The 14,833-nt window shown below is 40.4% G+C and overlaps 2 protein-coding genes across 4 annotated transcripts in view; one reads left to right on the top strand and one right to left on the bottom strand.

Annotated features, from left to right (window-relative positions):
- The window catches only part of STARD9 (StAR related lipid transfer domain containing 9), a 130,524-nt gene extending 127,075 nt beyond the window's left edge, over positions 1-3,449 (top strand). For all 3 annotated transcript variants that reach the window (XM_042455973.1, XM_042456037.1, XM_042456118.1), the window contains one exon: positions 618-3,449. In XM_042455973.1, coding sequence (XP_042311907.1) covers positions 618-719 — 102 coding nt within the window. In that variant the 3' untranslated portion in view covers positions 720-3,449. The remainder of the gene's footprint in view (positions 1-617) is intronic.
- A 14-nt stretch (positions 3,450-3,463) lies between these two features.
- Positions 3,464-14,833, bottom strand: part of CDAN1 (codanin 1) — a 38,196-nt gene continuing 26,826 nt past the window's right edge. Inside the window, exons 19-26 of the mRNA XM_042456251.1 lie at positions 14,679-14,742; positions 13,327-13,405; positions 12,145-12,305; positions 11,960-12,067; positions 10,297-10,360; positions 8,473-8,675; positions 6,744-6,851; positions 3,464-5,828 (exon numbers count right to left, since the gene is read on the bottom strand). Of these exons, the coding sequence (XP_042312185.1) occupies positions 5,703-5,828; positions 6,744-6,851; positions 8,473-8,675; positions 10,297-10,360; positions 11,960-12,067; positions 12,145-12,305; positions 13,327-13,405; positions 14,679-14,742 (913 nt within the window). The 3' untranslated portion in view covers positions 3,464-5,702. The remainder of the gene's footprint in view (positions 5,829-6,743; positions 6,852-8,472; positions 8,676-10,296; positions 10,361-11,959; positions 12,068-12,144; positions 12,306-13,326; positions 13,406-14,678; positions 14,743-14,833) is intronic.

The raw sequence follows: 14,833 nt of genomic DNA, 5'->3' as shown, positions 1-14,833 counted from the left end.
GTAAATGGCTTAAGGCTTGTATTAGCTTAGCACATGATGCTGCCCAGTTCCTGTAACTTACCATTACCACAGCCCATTCCACCAGGACAGGTGCAGCCGAGATTTGCAGAGCAGTTCTATTGGCAAATCCATCCACCTTTATCAAAACAATATCCTTTAGCTAATTCCTTTGGCGTGAGAATTCTTTAGGAATTTATTTCAGAATCATCTACCCCCCCCCCCTGACCAACTTATTTGGTGAACCATCTTATTGTGCATATCTACTCCTCTGCAGTACATTGCATACTTACTCTTGTGTGCAGAGACAGCTGCAATCTCACCTTTTTTTGAGGGGCACGGGATTGCTCCTCTGACTCTTTGCATGGCTTCAAAAGAACTAGTGAGAGGCATCAGAATTTGCTGAAGCAAAGCCTAAATGTGTATGTCAGCAGTAGAGCTAAGGGAAACCTGCAGAGCATCCCTTGCTAGTAATCCTGTGAAAACCTTTTTGCACATGTGCTGAAGGGGTTTTGATCTGATTTTTACCTGCTAGACATGAACTATCTCAAGCTAGACGAGATATGAGTATGCAATGTGCAATTAACCAAAACTACTGCTAATGTTCTCTTTTATTTTAGGTTGACCTTGGTGCCCCAGCCATTCCTGCAAGTCTTCTGAGCTCTGTTGCCAAGAGACAACCTTTGGTGATTGCTAGGCTTGCTCACTTTCTGGCTAGTTAGGTATGTGTGATACACACTGTCCACAAATTCATGAATTTCAGTAAGAAAATGTAAATACCAGCAATGCCTGAATCTGTTTTCAAAAAAGCTCTAGAATTGGAGAGAGGAAGGCCTAAGAAAGCTCACCAGACTACACAAAGGAGCATCCACTTTATAGACGCTGTACCAAGAAACCAAACACTGCCAAAGGGCCAAGTCCTTTGATAGAGCTTTCCTGTTCTGTCCTTGAGAAAAGGGACACTTTTACACAGTGGCCAAATGAGTTCCTTTCACAGACTACCAACACTGACTGAAATCTTATTACAAGAATTTACAATTTTAAAATGAAATTTTCTTCAATCAGATTACTGGGAAACTGCTGGTACAGTATGACACAAAACCACCTTGAACTTTTTGACAGGTATTTTTTATGGACCACATTGAAGCAAAACTACTGTAATTCTCTTTGTAATGTGCCCAACTAAAAGTGTGGTTCTAAATGAAGAACTCGTTGTAATAATCATTGTACAAAATCAACTTTGCAACTTAGACAACCTTCCAATCCTCTCAAGGTGAAGTAAGGTATGTGAACCTCTAGGCATTTAACAAAAAAATTGTTGAGGTATTAAGACGAAACAAAGCTCAGGCAGAGACACAGTATTCTACAAAATCACTGTATCATAGGCCCAAGTGCTCAAACTGGAGAAACCAAATTGGCAGCTATAAAAGCAGAGCAGACACACTAGTTTACTGCATAGTTTACAATGTAACAACTGTTCAATGACTTCTGAATTGGGACTTTTGTGCACCTCAAATTCATCTGTCACTAAAAGAGCCCTAGAACAGATAAAATAAATATGCTTATAGTAGGATAAATCAGTGGTTTTACACTAGGCTGAAATGGTTTAGGGTTTCATTGCTGCACTTATTAGGAGTTCAAATCTGAACTTTCCCTACATATTTAACAGTACTTCACGTTAACCATTCTACTGTGTAAACTGCATTTGCTTTGCAGTTCAACTCAATTCTGATGTCAGTTCTGGATTGTTATAACCAACCTGATTCTATCAGATAAATTACATTTTTTAAAAAATGTGTCTCATCCATATTCTCTTACCTCTCCTATAAACTAGTGTTTAAAAGCATGTTTTATTCATAGGGAGGTGTCTGATATTCAGCAGATTGTTTCTAAAAACAGCAGCTAAGAAACCCAAGTAGAATAGCGCTGTATATTTTGACAGCTACTGCATCATTTTCTGCCAGCCTGCTTTTGTTAGTTAGAAGCCTGCTTCTTGAGCTTAGTGTCTCTCCAACAATGTTATATCAAGAGCCGTTTACTGCTTCCAACGTATTTGCAACATTAAGTGTGAGCAACAGAGAAAATACTTGATTTTGAACAACTTTTCTTCACTGTACTGCACAATTCCTGCTGTGATTAATTCAGTGAATATTATCATGAGCTACTACATAGTTGTTGTTTCTCACAATAGATATGAAGCAATGACCACAGCTGTGAAAGAGTGAAAAGTACACAATTTTCTGTTGACATTGTTGGTGTATGATAACACTTCAGCTTAATAATTGCTACAGAGTAGTTATGGCAGCTAATGGCAGGATTCCAATGGCTATGTACAGACACCACGGTGTTTCCATATCTTCCCTGTGCTACTGCTATGGTATGTAATATAGCACACAAAGGAGGGAAAACTTCCACCTCCTCATGAGTATGTGGAAGTGCCTTTGACTCTGGGATACCAGTCGACTATGGTTTGGCGGCGTTTTATTTTTTTTAAATGGGGTTGGTAATCCATTTCAAACCTCAGTAATTCACAAATCTAGCTGGAGACCCTGTGAAACTTTCAGCAGCACAATTCGAGCTGCAATCCAATACACATTTACTTGGGAGTAGTTTTACTGAATTGATTATGATCCACTTTTAAATATGGATATGATTGAGCTGTTAATCCATCTGTAAGTACAGAAACAAAGCACACAAGTTTCATTTTATGACTGACAGAAATAAAAGTAAGGTTTGCCGAGTGATAGCAACTGCTACCTTCCATCATCTAGAATACTAGTTTTGCAGTCCATTGAATTTGGGGGGGAAGGAGGATTGTGCACAGTAGCAGCAATCACAATATTTAAGATGGGAAGTATTAACTGATTTAGGATATCTTTCCAATTATTATTGGAAACAGTATTATTATTGGCTGAGTATTTGCTGTTAGTTTATTTTTCCCTTTATTTTGGGGGGTTTGGCACTCTGTTAATGAAGAGGAACAACATCTAAGATGGACTTTACTCTTAACACAGATGGTGCCTACTGAAGGATGTCTTATTGTACAGTGCATCAGATGTTTATTTTTATAACTGCATATAATTGTTTTCTACGTTTACAAATTAAGTTATTTATATAAGCTTATTTTGAGATGATTTTATATGCTGAAGCTAATTATTATTTTTTATAGGTATTCAATTAAAGTATGCTTTTTAGAAATAACTGATATTTCAAAAATACTATTTATATAATAAATGTTTTCCTTTGCACCTGTAACACTATGGTACCTGTGAATGCCTCAAGTGGGAAGAATAGTCTTAAAAGTGGGACAAAACTATTTTCTGTAAAATCTTCTACTAAATGTGGTAGAACACACCCGTTTACTGTAACATGCCTTTAGCCCATATCTGCTTTTAACCAAGATTGCTATTTTCATATCCTCACAATAAATAATTTTTATATATAGAAAAGGATGAGAGGTGCACCTTTTTGTTTGTCTGTTTGCTTTGAATAGTTACATGTCAAGCCATTGTTAATTGTTTCTTTGTTGGCCACATTTCTTCACTTGACTGCAAACACTACCCTCAATATTATTATACCCAACTAGTAGAGACTCAATGGAATTCAACTAGTGAACAATTGATTCAATAGGTCTACTCTGATTTGAAGTAACAATAAGATTCCAGCCATTCTGTGTTACTGTTTCAGGTCTCTCAGAACTTGCATTTTCTAAGAAAAACACCTGGGGTCCATCCTCTACCCAAGTAACCCACACAGAATTCTTTCAATGAGGAGATTCATGCCAAATGTAGAAAATAACTAGAGGCCAAGTAGATTTTTTTATAAATGTTTCATCAAACTCCTTAAGTCAAAATCACTAATATATTTTTAATTATTGGCTTTATATCCCACCTTGCTCCCAAAATGGGATTCAACTCACCTCGCCATCCCATTCATGAAATTTATTTTGGCACACTTACATACCCTGAAGGTGAGATATCTCCAAGACCCCAGTGTCGCCAACTGGTCTGCTCAGGTCCTGCAGATTCATGCCCATGATTTCCCTAATTGAATCTAGCCACCTGATATGCGGTCTTCCTCTACTGCCCTCCATCTTTCCTGGCATTATTATCTTCTAGCGAGTCATGCCTTCTCTCATGATGTGGCCAAAGCATGACAGCCTGAGTTTTATCATCTTGGCTTCCAATGAGAGTTCAGGCTTAATTTGTTCCAGGGACTCATTTGTTCAACTTTTTGGCTGTCCATACTATCATCAGCAATCTTCTCCAGCACCACTTCTCAAATGAGCGGATTTTCTTCTTGTCTGTTTTTTTCACTGTCCAGCTCTCACATCCCGTACATGACAATGGAGAATATTATGGCTTGGACGATTCTGATTTTAGTGCTCAGTTGTATGTATGTCATTCATCTTTAGGATCTTGTCTAGTTCTTTCATAGCTGCCCTTCCCATTCCAAGTCTTCTTATTTCTTGACTACAGTCACCATTCCGATCAGCGTTTGAACCCAGGTACAGGAACTCTTTTAACTACTACAATTTCTTCATTGTCTAGTTTGAATTTATGTATTCCTTCATATGTATAGACAAAATTATTACAGTGTCTCCTTAGTATCTGCTGGGATTTGGTTCCAAGACTCTAAAATGCATGGGTGCTTAAGTGCTATTATATACAGTGGAATGTTAAAATGGGTGTTCCTGATATAAAAGTGGCAAAATCAAGGTTTGCTTTTTGGAATTGATTAAAAATGTATTTTGAAGCTGTGGATGGCTGAATTCATTGATATGGAGGGCCAACTGTGGCAGGTATGAACAAGTTCAGTCTATTCGATATATGTCTATAACCACAGTCAATCAGGTTTTCTAAATAAAATTATGTTTCTGTATTGCAAGAAAGAAAGGTAGGGGAGAGGAGGACAGTTCATACAAAACCTTGTGCCAAACAGATGTTTCATGAGACCTTGACCATATTACTTTTTACAGAAAAGTATATACAATTCTAAACCACATCCAGAAAAAGGCTGACTTAACTGAAATATAGATGTTATAGTTCCAGAAAAAAATAATTTCAGACTCTTTCAATACATTCTTCCATATTTAAGGACTCTATCATCACCTAGTACTGTTTTCTCAATATAATTTAAGGGTCTCTAGTTATTACAGAAACAAATACAAAAGGCAGGGGTTTTTTTTGTAAAAGGCAAACAATATTTTCTTTTTAAAGTCCAAAGCCAGTGCTTGATATCTGAGCAGTGATTATATTCTAAGACATGATTTGACCTTTTAAAAAGACTTAATTTTTAGATGATCAAATACAAGCCTTTAATAAACTAAATACAAGTCCCCCAGTTTCTTCTTAAGGCCACATATGGACTTACTACTGGAACAACAAAATTCTCTTTAAACAAGAATCCTCATACTTAGCTAGCATCTACCCCTCCACCTTTTACATGTTTGTGCAGATTACAGTCCATCTCCTCTCCCTTTAGGTGTAAAATCCACATGCTTTCATGCAGAAACAGATTTGTCCCTGCAATTCCTATTTCCTATTAAGGTGCTTAAAGCATTTCTTCATGGAAAAGTGTGCATTTTGCCTTTAAGTTTGGGCATCATTTGAAGGCGGCCAGCTGGTGCTCCAACTATATTGCCTGAATACAACCACAGGCAGGGCATTCACAAACAACTTCACAGTTTAAGTATTGTGCTTCGGCTAACTTTGTGCCGCCACTGTCCCTCTAGACTGACCCACCAATTCGTAGGCCAGAGTCTTTGGTTCTGCAATGTAATTCTCAGATATGAATATTTTTGATAAAGATTCTAGCTCCTTTGAGAAATCCTGCAAGAAAAGAAAAGAATACAGAGAAAAATAAAGTAACAAACACAGGCATACACCTGCATTAAATCATTTGGTTAATGTAGACACAATGTATGGGCCTTAATGGAGCTGAATAGTACCCGGGTCAATTACTGCCTATGCTATTTTGTATTTACTGTTTAATATAATTTTGTACAACAAGAATTTTTATTGATCAGTAGCATAGAAATTTTTTAAAATAAAAGGCCAAATACAAACAGCATTCTGTTAATCTCCAGTTTTGCTTTGCTGTTTCTATCATTTCCAAAGTCATTGTTTGCTTGTCTTAGAATGTATCCACACTGGAGAAATAAAGCAGTTTGACACCATTTTAACTGCCATGCTCCATCATGTGGAATCCTGGTTTTTGTAGTTTGTTGAGATATTCAGCTTTGTCTGTCAAGAGAGCTCTGGTGCCTCACCAAACTACAAATCTCACAATTCTGTAGGATAATAATGGCAGTTAAAGTGGCGTCAAACTGCTTTATTTCTGCAGTGTGGATACACCCTTAGTTTCCAGTTTTGTGGCAAATAAAGGAATTGCCATCTTTATTTAAACGGGGTGACACTTTATTTTACATTAAAAATATGGCTGATTTTTCTACCACAAAGCTCTCCAAAGTAGATTACGCACAATTACAATTTCATTTCCCCCTTCTAAATATTAAAACAAACTTGAAAACTTGTCAAAGTAGATGGATTTTTATTATTTTCACTATGAAACTAATTTAACAGTGCCACCACAGAAAAGTGACTTATTTCTAATGGGTGGCTAACAAAGGCATCCGAAACAAAATTCTTAAATCTGTGAACTTAGGTTTCCCAAATGGTTTTACAGGAAAGAAGGTCCTTAAATACCTTCTGTGCCTAACTTTAAAAGCAAGCATAGATACTTACTAAAGGCCAAGAGAGTTCCAAAAGTTTGTGCAAATTGCTCTGTATCTCTTTTTCTGTCATTAAGCCATTTTCAACAAGCCCATGAAGCACGAACAAGAATAAGTCCCACTGCAAAAGAAAGAAGGAGCATCAGAGACCTTCAAATAAAGTGTAGTTGTATATAGTGATAACAGAAATTCTGCTCAAGTAGAAGAACTGCCAAATGGAGAAAAATGACCATGTGAAAAGATGCACAATGATCTTTTTTTTAAAAAGAGGCATAGTATTTACCACACTACTTCACTGTAACATCAGTCTATCTGAAGTTACACTTAGTAACATAGTAATTCACAAATGGATTTCAGGTAAGCAACTGTAAGTAGTCACACAAAGCACAAGACACAAAGTTGAGGAAATAAAAGCCTTATTCCAGTTAAATCATATATTTTCACCTTAAGTGAGAAATCAATTGACTTGCTATGGCTATCTGCATTTGCCTGAAGGAGAGCGATTTACTAGTAAACACCAACGTCTTCCATTTAAGAACTTGATAGTACAATTAGCTTTTGACTTTCACAGCTTTGATACTAGCAGCTTTATGTGGGCTCTGTGTTAGTCCCTGTGTGCAAGCACACTCCTCCTCCTTTCTCATGGGCTTTCCCCCTCGGAGGAAAAGCCCAGGAGAGGGAGCAGGCAGGAAGGATGTACACATGCCCCTCCTGCCTTCCCCATGCTATAGCCATCTGAGAAGCTGGCTATAGCATGGGAGAAGAAAGAGGAGAGTGAGACCCCCCCCACACACACCTTCCCCTGTGCTTTATCCAGCTGAGGGAAGCCAGCTATTGGATAGGGGGAGGCTGAGGAGCACATGTATGCCTCTCCTGCCTTCCCCCGCTTATTCACAATTTTCCCACTTTGGCAGGGGGCTTGCGCCCCTAACCCTCACAAAAGTGGGGGACCGACTATATTATACACCAAAATTCACTAACTGTAGTCGCTTAACATTTTTGAAAGCTACTCTCACCAACAGGCAGAGAAAAGAAAGGTTCATTTGAATAGTCATTTTTGGCATTAAGTCCCAGAATCCCCCAGACAAGCATTACTAGAGGCCAAGCTGGCTGAGGGATTCTAGAATCTGTAGTCTAGAAATGTAACTTTCCCCGGTTCCCCTTCCCCCAATAAAGAATGAAGGAAGAGCAGTTGGCTTTCACTTTCTCGCACTACTGTACTTGCTTCTGTTCTTTTTCTCAGCCTTCCTGTTCTTCTTGTGACATAGGCTCTTCCTTTTCCTCTTTGAAAGACTGCTATGTTATATGATTTTGTAGCCTTTTGTTAAGCAAGTCTTCTAAATTCTCAAGAGACAAGGCTCCCATAGAGGGAGTATAATGCAGGCCACTATTTCCATATACCTGCCTGTATCTTGAAATAATCTTTTGAGGCCTTCCTGGGTTCTTTAGATGAGCAAAATCCCTACCCAACGACACCATTGTTTAGTGGTTTCCCAGCTTTTGCAGAGTCTCCCCAACCTTCTAAAACGCCTCTCTTGAGTTGCACTTACAAGGCAGTTAGAGCTTTATGTGGTGCCCCCCTTTTTTTTTTTTTTTTTGCCTTACACACCACCACTGGAACATGGCCTCAAGCCACTTGGCAAAAGCTGGATTTGATTTTAAGCAGTTTCTCATCCTAGCAGTATGAGGCAGAGGTAAGTGGGTAAGTGAAAAGCAGCTCTAAAACCACAAAAAAGCCCTACCTTGTGCTGTTTGCTGTCTGCAAGGTAGGAAACATTCTTCCCACTGAAGATCAGCTGTAATGGTACGGGTGTCTGGAAGTCTTCTTTCCAAATGGAGAACAGGGATTTTAGAAGGTTAGATGTAAGGTGGTTCTTTGCTTGCTGCTGTTCCTGCTTTTGGGACACCTGAAAGTTCAGTCCCCGGATAGGAACATGACCTGAAACTACAAGCAGCCATGATAGAAATGTTAGACTTTCCTGACACAGTTCTTTTTGATCACAGAAAAGGATGGCGTTTGAAGGGGTCAACTCTTCTTCGTGGTCTCTGCCTCTGCAGTTAGCTTCGGAATATTCTGGAATCACTAGGGAAGACTTTGTGGCGGTATCTCCACCCACCCCCTATATAGAGTCCCTGTCTTCCCGTCCTTTTTCAGTTCCTTTCGTCTGCTGCGCTAGCTGCTTGAAGCAATTTTGTTGGAATCGCTTTTACTGGTTTTGGAAAAATGGTTTGTTGACTACTCTTTTGGAATGTGATAGGTGATTATTTGTGGATTGGTTGATCTTTGAACTGTTTTGACTATGGCTTGGCTCTACGGCTCAGACTTGGTACTTTTAAAGGAGTTGTACGATGGCCTCTCGTTCAACATCCTTCAAACGGTGCGTTACTTGGGGGGAATCCCGGGGCAAGATCCCCATAACATTTGTGCCTTGGCAAGGGGCATAATGTCCCCATGTGTGACTTCTGCAAATCGCTCATCCCTCAGGCCCACAAAAATTGTGATGCACGGCTGAAACTGGCTCTCTGTCAGCAAGTCCTTTGTCCTGCTAGCCCTTTGAAAACTAGGGAAACCTCTGCCACTTCAATGTCTGCTCAAAAAACATCCTTCCCCAAAGGAAAACTCTTCTCAGGAGACATCCACTTCTTGAGAATTTTTTCATGAGGTTCAGCACACTCTCTCCTCCACTGACTTGAGTTTGTCAGTCTAACCAATTTGTGTGATTCTTAGAGCCCACTAAGGAGGACAGGTTGCTTACCTGTAACTGTAGTTCTTTGAGTGGTCATCTGTGAATCAGACAAATCCCACCCATTCTCCCCTCAGTCATGCCCTGCTCGTTTTACTTTCTCTACGCTGCTTGGCGGTGTCCTCTTAGAACTGATAAAGGATGGGAAGACTGGGGCCCAATATAGGGGGTTGGGCAGAGCTACCGCCAACAAGTCTTCCCTAGTGATTCCAGAGTGTTCCGAAGCTAACTGCGCAAGTGCAGAATAACCCATTTGTGTGAATTTGCAGATGACCACTCGAAAAACTACAGTTACAAGTAAGGAACCTGTCCTAATCCACTTCAAGCAGATGATTATGAGAAACTCCACTGGGTAGGTGGGGAATGTTCTCAGATTTAAATGCTCTCACATTGTAGTAGTCTATTAAACATACTTTAAATCGGGAAACAAAGATCAAGGAAGAAAATAACCCCTTGATTCTAATTATGAAAGGAGAGTGATACAAAACTTCCACGGTTCAAAAACAGAGTCTCTTTCCAGCATAAGCCAAAGGGACATGGTAAGAGATATATAAAATCATGCATGACATGGAGAAAGTTGCAAAGACTAATTGTTATAGAAATTATAATTTCTTCATGTCTAGTATTGATCCAGAGTTAGAGCCATTAAAAAGTATGTGCTGTATACATAATTTGCCTCTGTAACTGGGGTCCCTATTCGATTAATCTAGGATCTAATAAAAAGTGAGGTTTTAGGACAACCACTATTCAAAAATGAGGACTCTTAACCAGGAGGAAAACAAGAAACATTATCAATACCACAAAACCCATTACAGTTCTTACCTAGGAGGGAAGCCATCTCAACTGTGCACTTAGCCAGCTGCTGCTCTGATGTTGGGCATATGAACTGAAAAACATGAACATGAACATCAACCATGAAGGAATTCTATAGCAGCTGAGACTGATGCTGCTTCCTATGTAATGTTGTGTATTTGGGCTATTCAGGTATTACAACAACTAAGGAGAAACGTTGTCATAATGTTCTTAAGTCTAACATAGCTCACATCTCTGGCCTTTCTTATAGTGGGTGGAAAATGAACCATGTAGTTCTTCAAACATACAAAGCAATCTTGACAACCTTCCTCTTTTTCCAATACCCCTCTCTCCTACAGAATGCCTCCAGGGGCCCTTGATATATCCGAGCTATTCTCGTTGCTTACTCAGTAGTGAGTTTGAGCAGAACATTATTGCTGGTTCAGGCTACATACTTCTATTTTATTGTGCATACTCACTATGTTCCACCACCACCTTTCTAATACTCCACTAAACACTGCAGAGCTGTAGTGGGTTGAGTGTTGGGACTAGGGCTTTGGGAAACCAGCGACTGAATCCCCATTCACCCATGGAAATCCACTGGGTGACCTTGGGCAATTCACACACTCTCCATCTCAGCAGAAGGCAAAAGCAAACCACCTCTTAATAGATCTCTTCCAGAATTTTGTTGGGATGTTATTGGGAGTTCTTTCAGTTTTTCTTTTTTAAAATTTGCATATAGAAATACACACCACTTCCATACACAACCTGTTCTGGGGTGGTGCAGTGTCTAATGTTCCTTCTAGTTGATGCTAGTGTACAGATCTCCTCTCCTGGCCCTTTTTGTCCTGGACATACTGCTGGTCATTTATGCCAGTGGAGCATATTGATGCCCAACATGTTTCAGGCCAGAAAGGTAGCATGAGATGAATGGTATGTGTCCAGAGATTTACCAGAGGGGACTAGCTCTGCACACACGACAACTGCAACTGTAACGAACACTTCTAAATTGTGACTTCACCCTTTAAAATACATGGAAGCAGAGGCCTCATCATTTCCTGAGAGTTGTGTGCAGTGTTTTAAAAGGAAAAAGGCATAACTAATATAGCTATATACTTTATAGTATAGCCAAAATGCTCTACAAGTGTTTTTACTCATGATTTGTATTTCCGCAAGAGGCTCTAAAAGCGGTCTTGAATTTACAAATGATAACAGAACACACACACACATGCAGTGACACTGAAACATAATCAAGCTTTGGAAGAGAGAAAACTGTTAAGCCCAATATATACATTGTACATTGCAACATAAAAATGACACTCATCCCTCCACATGGGCTAAGAGGCACAGGACCCCCCATGAATGTGGAAAAACCTCAAATAAGAAAAACGCTATATTTTTACCTGAGAGAACATCTCTCTAGGAATCTCTAGGTCTTCCAGTCCAACTCTGTGGTCAGCATCTGCCAGACATTGACCACAGAATTGCGCTGGATGAGCTACAAATGCCTAGTGAAGTGTTCTCTCTAGAAATTGGTAGGTCCTCCAGTACAACTTTTGGTTACAGTTGACCAGAGTTGTGCTGGAGGCCCTAGATATTCCTAGAGAGCAAAATATTAATAAAATCTGTGAATAATCAAATACGCGAAAGTAAAATCTGCAAATGTGGAGGGATGTGTGTACTAACTACATACCTTTCTACACCGAAGTGTTTGACTCAGTCTTCCCAACAAACTTTCCAGCTCAACAAACTGGATTTCTTCATCTTCATCCCTTGGGCCCACAGCAATGCAGAGCACATCCTAGACAGAACATCATTTGTGAATCAGTAGATAAATATACTCTAGGGTCCTAACCACACAGAAAAACTGATAGATACCTTGATTTCACTAATGATCTGGGAAGGGAATGGAGTCTGGTGGGAGCAATTTGGAGGGCAACCTTTCTTCTTCTGTATAGCTTCAATGGTACTGGGCAGGGAGACTGCCTGAAATTTCAACATGCGACTGAAGGTGGCCTTTACTTCCCTCTTAATCAAAGCTGTGAGGCACAAAACAGTTGCAGTTATTCCTTTTGACCCCACACCATTAAATGAATTAAAAAACCACTACATAAACCAATACATCTCCGCTTTTGACCCTGAATCTGGGGCTCCTCATACTACTTTAACATTTGTACAGCATGAGATCCATATTTGATGCTGAACTCAATAGAGAAGGAAGGCAGCACTTCTTCACAAGGCTAACAACATACCTGGACATTATGAGAATAAGGGAAGCAAGAGTGATATGGAGAAAATGGGTCTAAAGTAGGGTGGGCCAAAGTTCCTAAAACATATCTGCCCAAACTTTATTTTAATTTATTATGTATTCAGAATGTGGTGGTCACTGTCTAACACTGGGCTTTTACAGAGCAACTCTAATAGTACAGTTAGTGAGCCTGTTTACGTGTAAACTTGGCAGTCAGTTGTGCTCATCATCAGAAGCCTCACTCTGTTTCCTTGGTGGTTATACAAAGCGTGCCTGCTTCTGGTGGAAGCATTCTGTCCTGTGGAACCCAAATGTTCAACTCACCCCCATCTTCCCTGTTTTTCAGTTGGAGACCCAGGAACATTCTGTCAAACTTCTACTGGTTTTTCATACTTCCCTTTAATGGTGTTTTTTAAAAGAGCATTTATATTTTAATTACTCTCCATTTTTACTAAGTTAAAATGGATGTCTGAGCTTCTAATTCAGCCTAAGTGCTCTGCTGAGGCCTCAAATATGTGAAAGGTAAACAGTCTTATACATATTGCAAATTAATGACAATCTAGCCACTTGCACTTTTGCTTTGCATCATGAGTAACCATATTAGGCACAACCACTAAGGGTTAGGAACAGTAGTACTCCAAATAATGTTGGATTGGAACTCTCATCAAGTCTAATCAGAACAATGCTGAAGACAGTGGGCGCTGCAGTCCAACATCATCTTGGAGGGCCACACATCCCACAGTTCTGGTTAACAACAAAACCTACGCTCAGGAAACTGAAGTCAGGTACATAACAAGACTAGACCAGCCTACCTGTAATATTCATAGAGAGCCAAGCACAAGCCTTCTCTGTAGCTAGTCCTACTGCAATATTAGCTGCACAGCTCAAAACCTTGTGGGGAAAAGCAGGAAAAGTTTATTTCCATTAGCATGCCAACAACACGTGGACAGCACAGTTGCCACATATCAGTAACAACTGCAATGGATATAAGAATAATATAGAAAATTATTTATGGAGAAAAAACCAATGAACTGTTTTTAGTCTCTCTACCTCCTGTTATTGGCAGCTGATGAAGACCTATATAGGGATGTGAGGAATACTAGTTAATATGTTCAAACTTAAACATTTTCTTTAAAAAATTAAAAATACATTTATATTAAAACATACATTTTAATTTATAAAAAGCATATAGAGTACAATACAAAAAAGATATACAGTGGGCCTTCCTCATCCATGGACTTGCCATCCGTGGATTCCAACATCCACAGATGGCAAGCACCCAGTTCTTCCCAATACCTGTGCACACAGTTGTGTTTATGTAATTGTTGTGCTTCTGACACACCACCCTTCTGCACCAGGAGAGAAGGAGAAGAGTGGCAGCAGCAGTGTTGGGCTGAAGAGTTCCCAGCTTTTGGAGTCCTTCTCCAGGCAGCCAGAAAGGGAGAGGGGCAACAGCTCCATCCCCCACCCCCTCACCTAGACCAGAGGAGCCACCATGGGGTCCAGGTTTCCCCCTACATACTCCCGGTTCTGCCTGCCAGCCCTTCAGGTGCCTCCTGTGGGGCGCTCCAGACAAGAGGGCCAGGCCTCAGAAGGCTAGCTCCAGAGCCCTGAGGAGCCCCCTGCCCCCCATTCTCGGGCGGCGGGTTAGGGGGAGAGAGGCAGTGACGCCAGAAAAAGAAGAAAGAGAAGAGCAAGAGGAGAAGCAAGCAGAGGAGGAGGAAGAAGCGGAAAAAGGAGAGGAGAGGGGTTGAGGGTCCCCCTTCGTTGGCACCATGTCTCTGCCCCGCATCACCTCCGCACCTGATCCGGCCCCAACCACAGCCCAGAAAGCTGCAACCGCTGTAATCTCCTCTGTCCCCTCCAACGCGGGTTCCCCAAAAAGGGGTGTTATGGTGGTTGGGGTTCCTTTCCTCCCCCCACTATGCTTCCTGGGAAAAAGGGGCTTGGGGTCCCTCTGGAGCATCCTCCGGGCCCCTTGCCTGCTTCCTGGCCCAGCACTTCCCTACTGAGGCCAGGGCTATGTAGCTGAGGTGCCTTAGGCAGTAGCAATAGGCACTTAGCTTCCACAAGTTACATTAGCTGTGAAAAAAACAACACGATTTTTCACTGTAGAGAAACAAAAGGAACAGGAAAAAGGGCAAACATCTCAGAATATACATACTGCTGCAGATGTCTCTTCTGGCAGCAAGATTTTCACAGCCTCCGGGCCTTTCTTCCTGCAAAACCTACAAATATGCAGAAGGAACACTTCTAAAAAACAGGTAAAATGTTATTGTAGATTAATATATTAGGGGAACTTGAAAACTGGTGCTTCCA

This window comes from Sceloporus undulatus, chromosome 1, assembly GCF_019175285.1.
Source record: "Sceloporus undulatus isolate JIND9_A2432 ecotype Alabama chromosome 1, SceUnd_v1.1, whole genome shotgun sequence".
Lineage (NCBI taxonomy): Eukaryota > Metazoa > Chordata > Lepidosauria > Squamata > Phrynosomatidae > Sceloporus > Sceloporus undulatus.
Note: the sequence above shows the minus strand (reverse complement) of the source record. Positions and strands in the feature narration are given on the sequence as shown.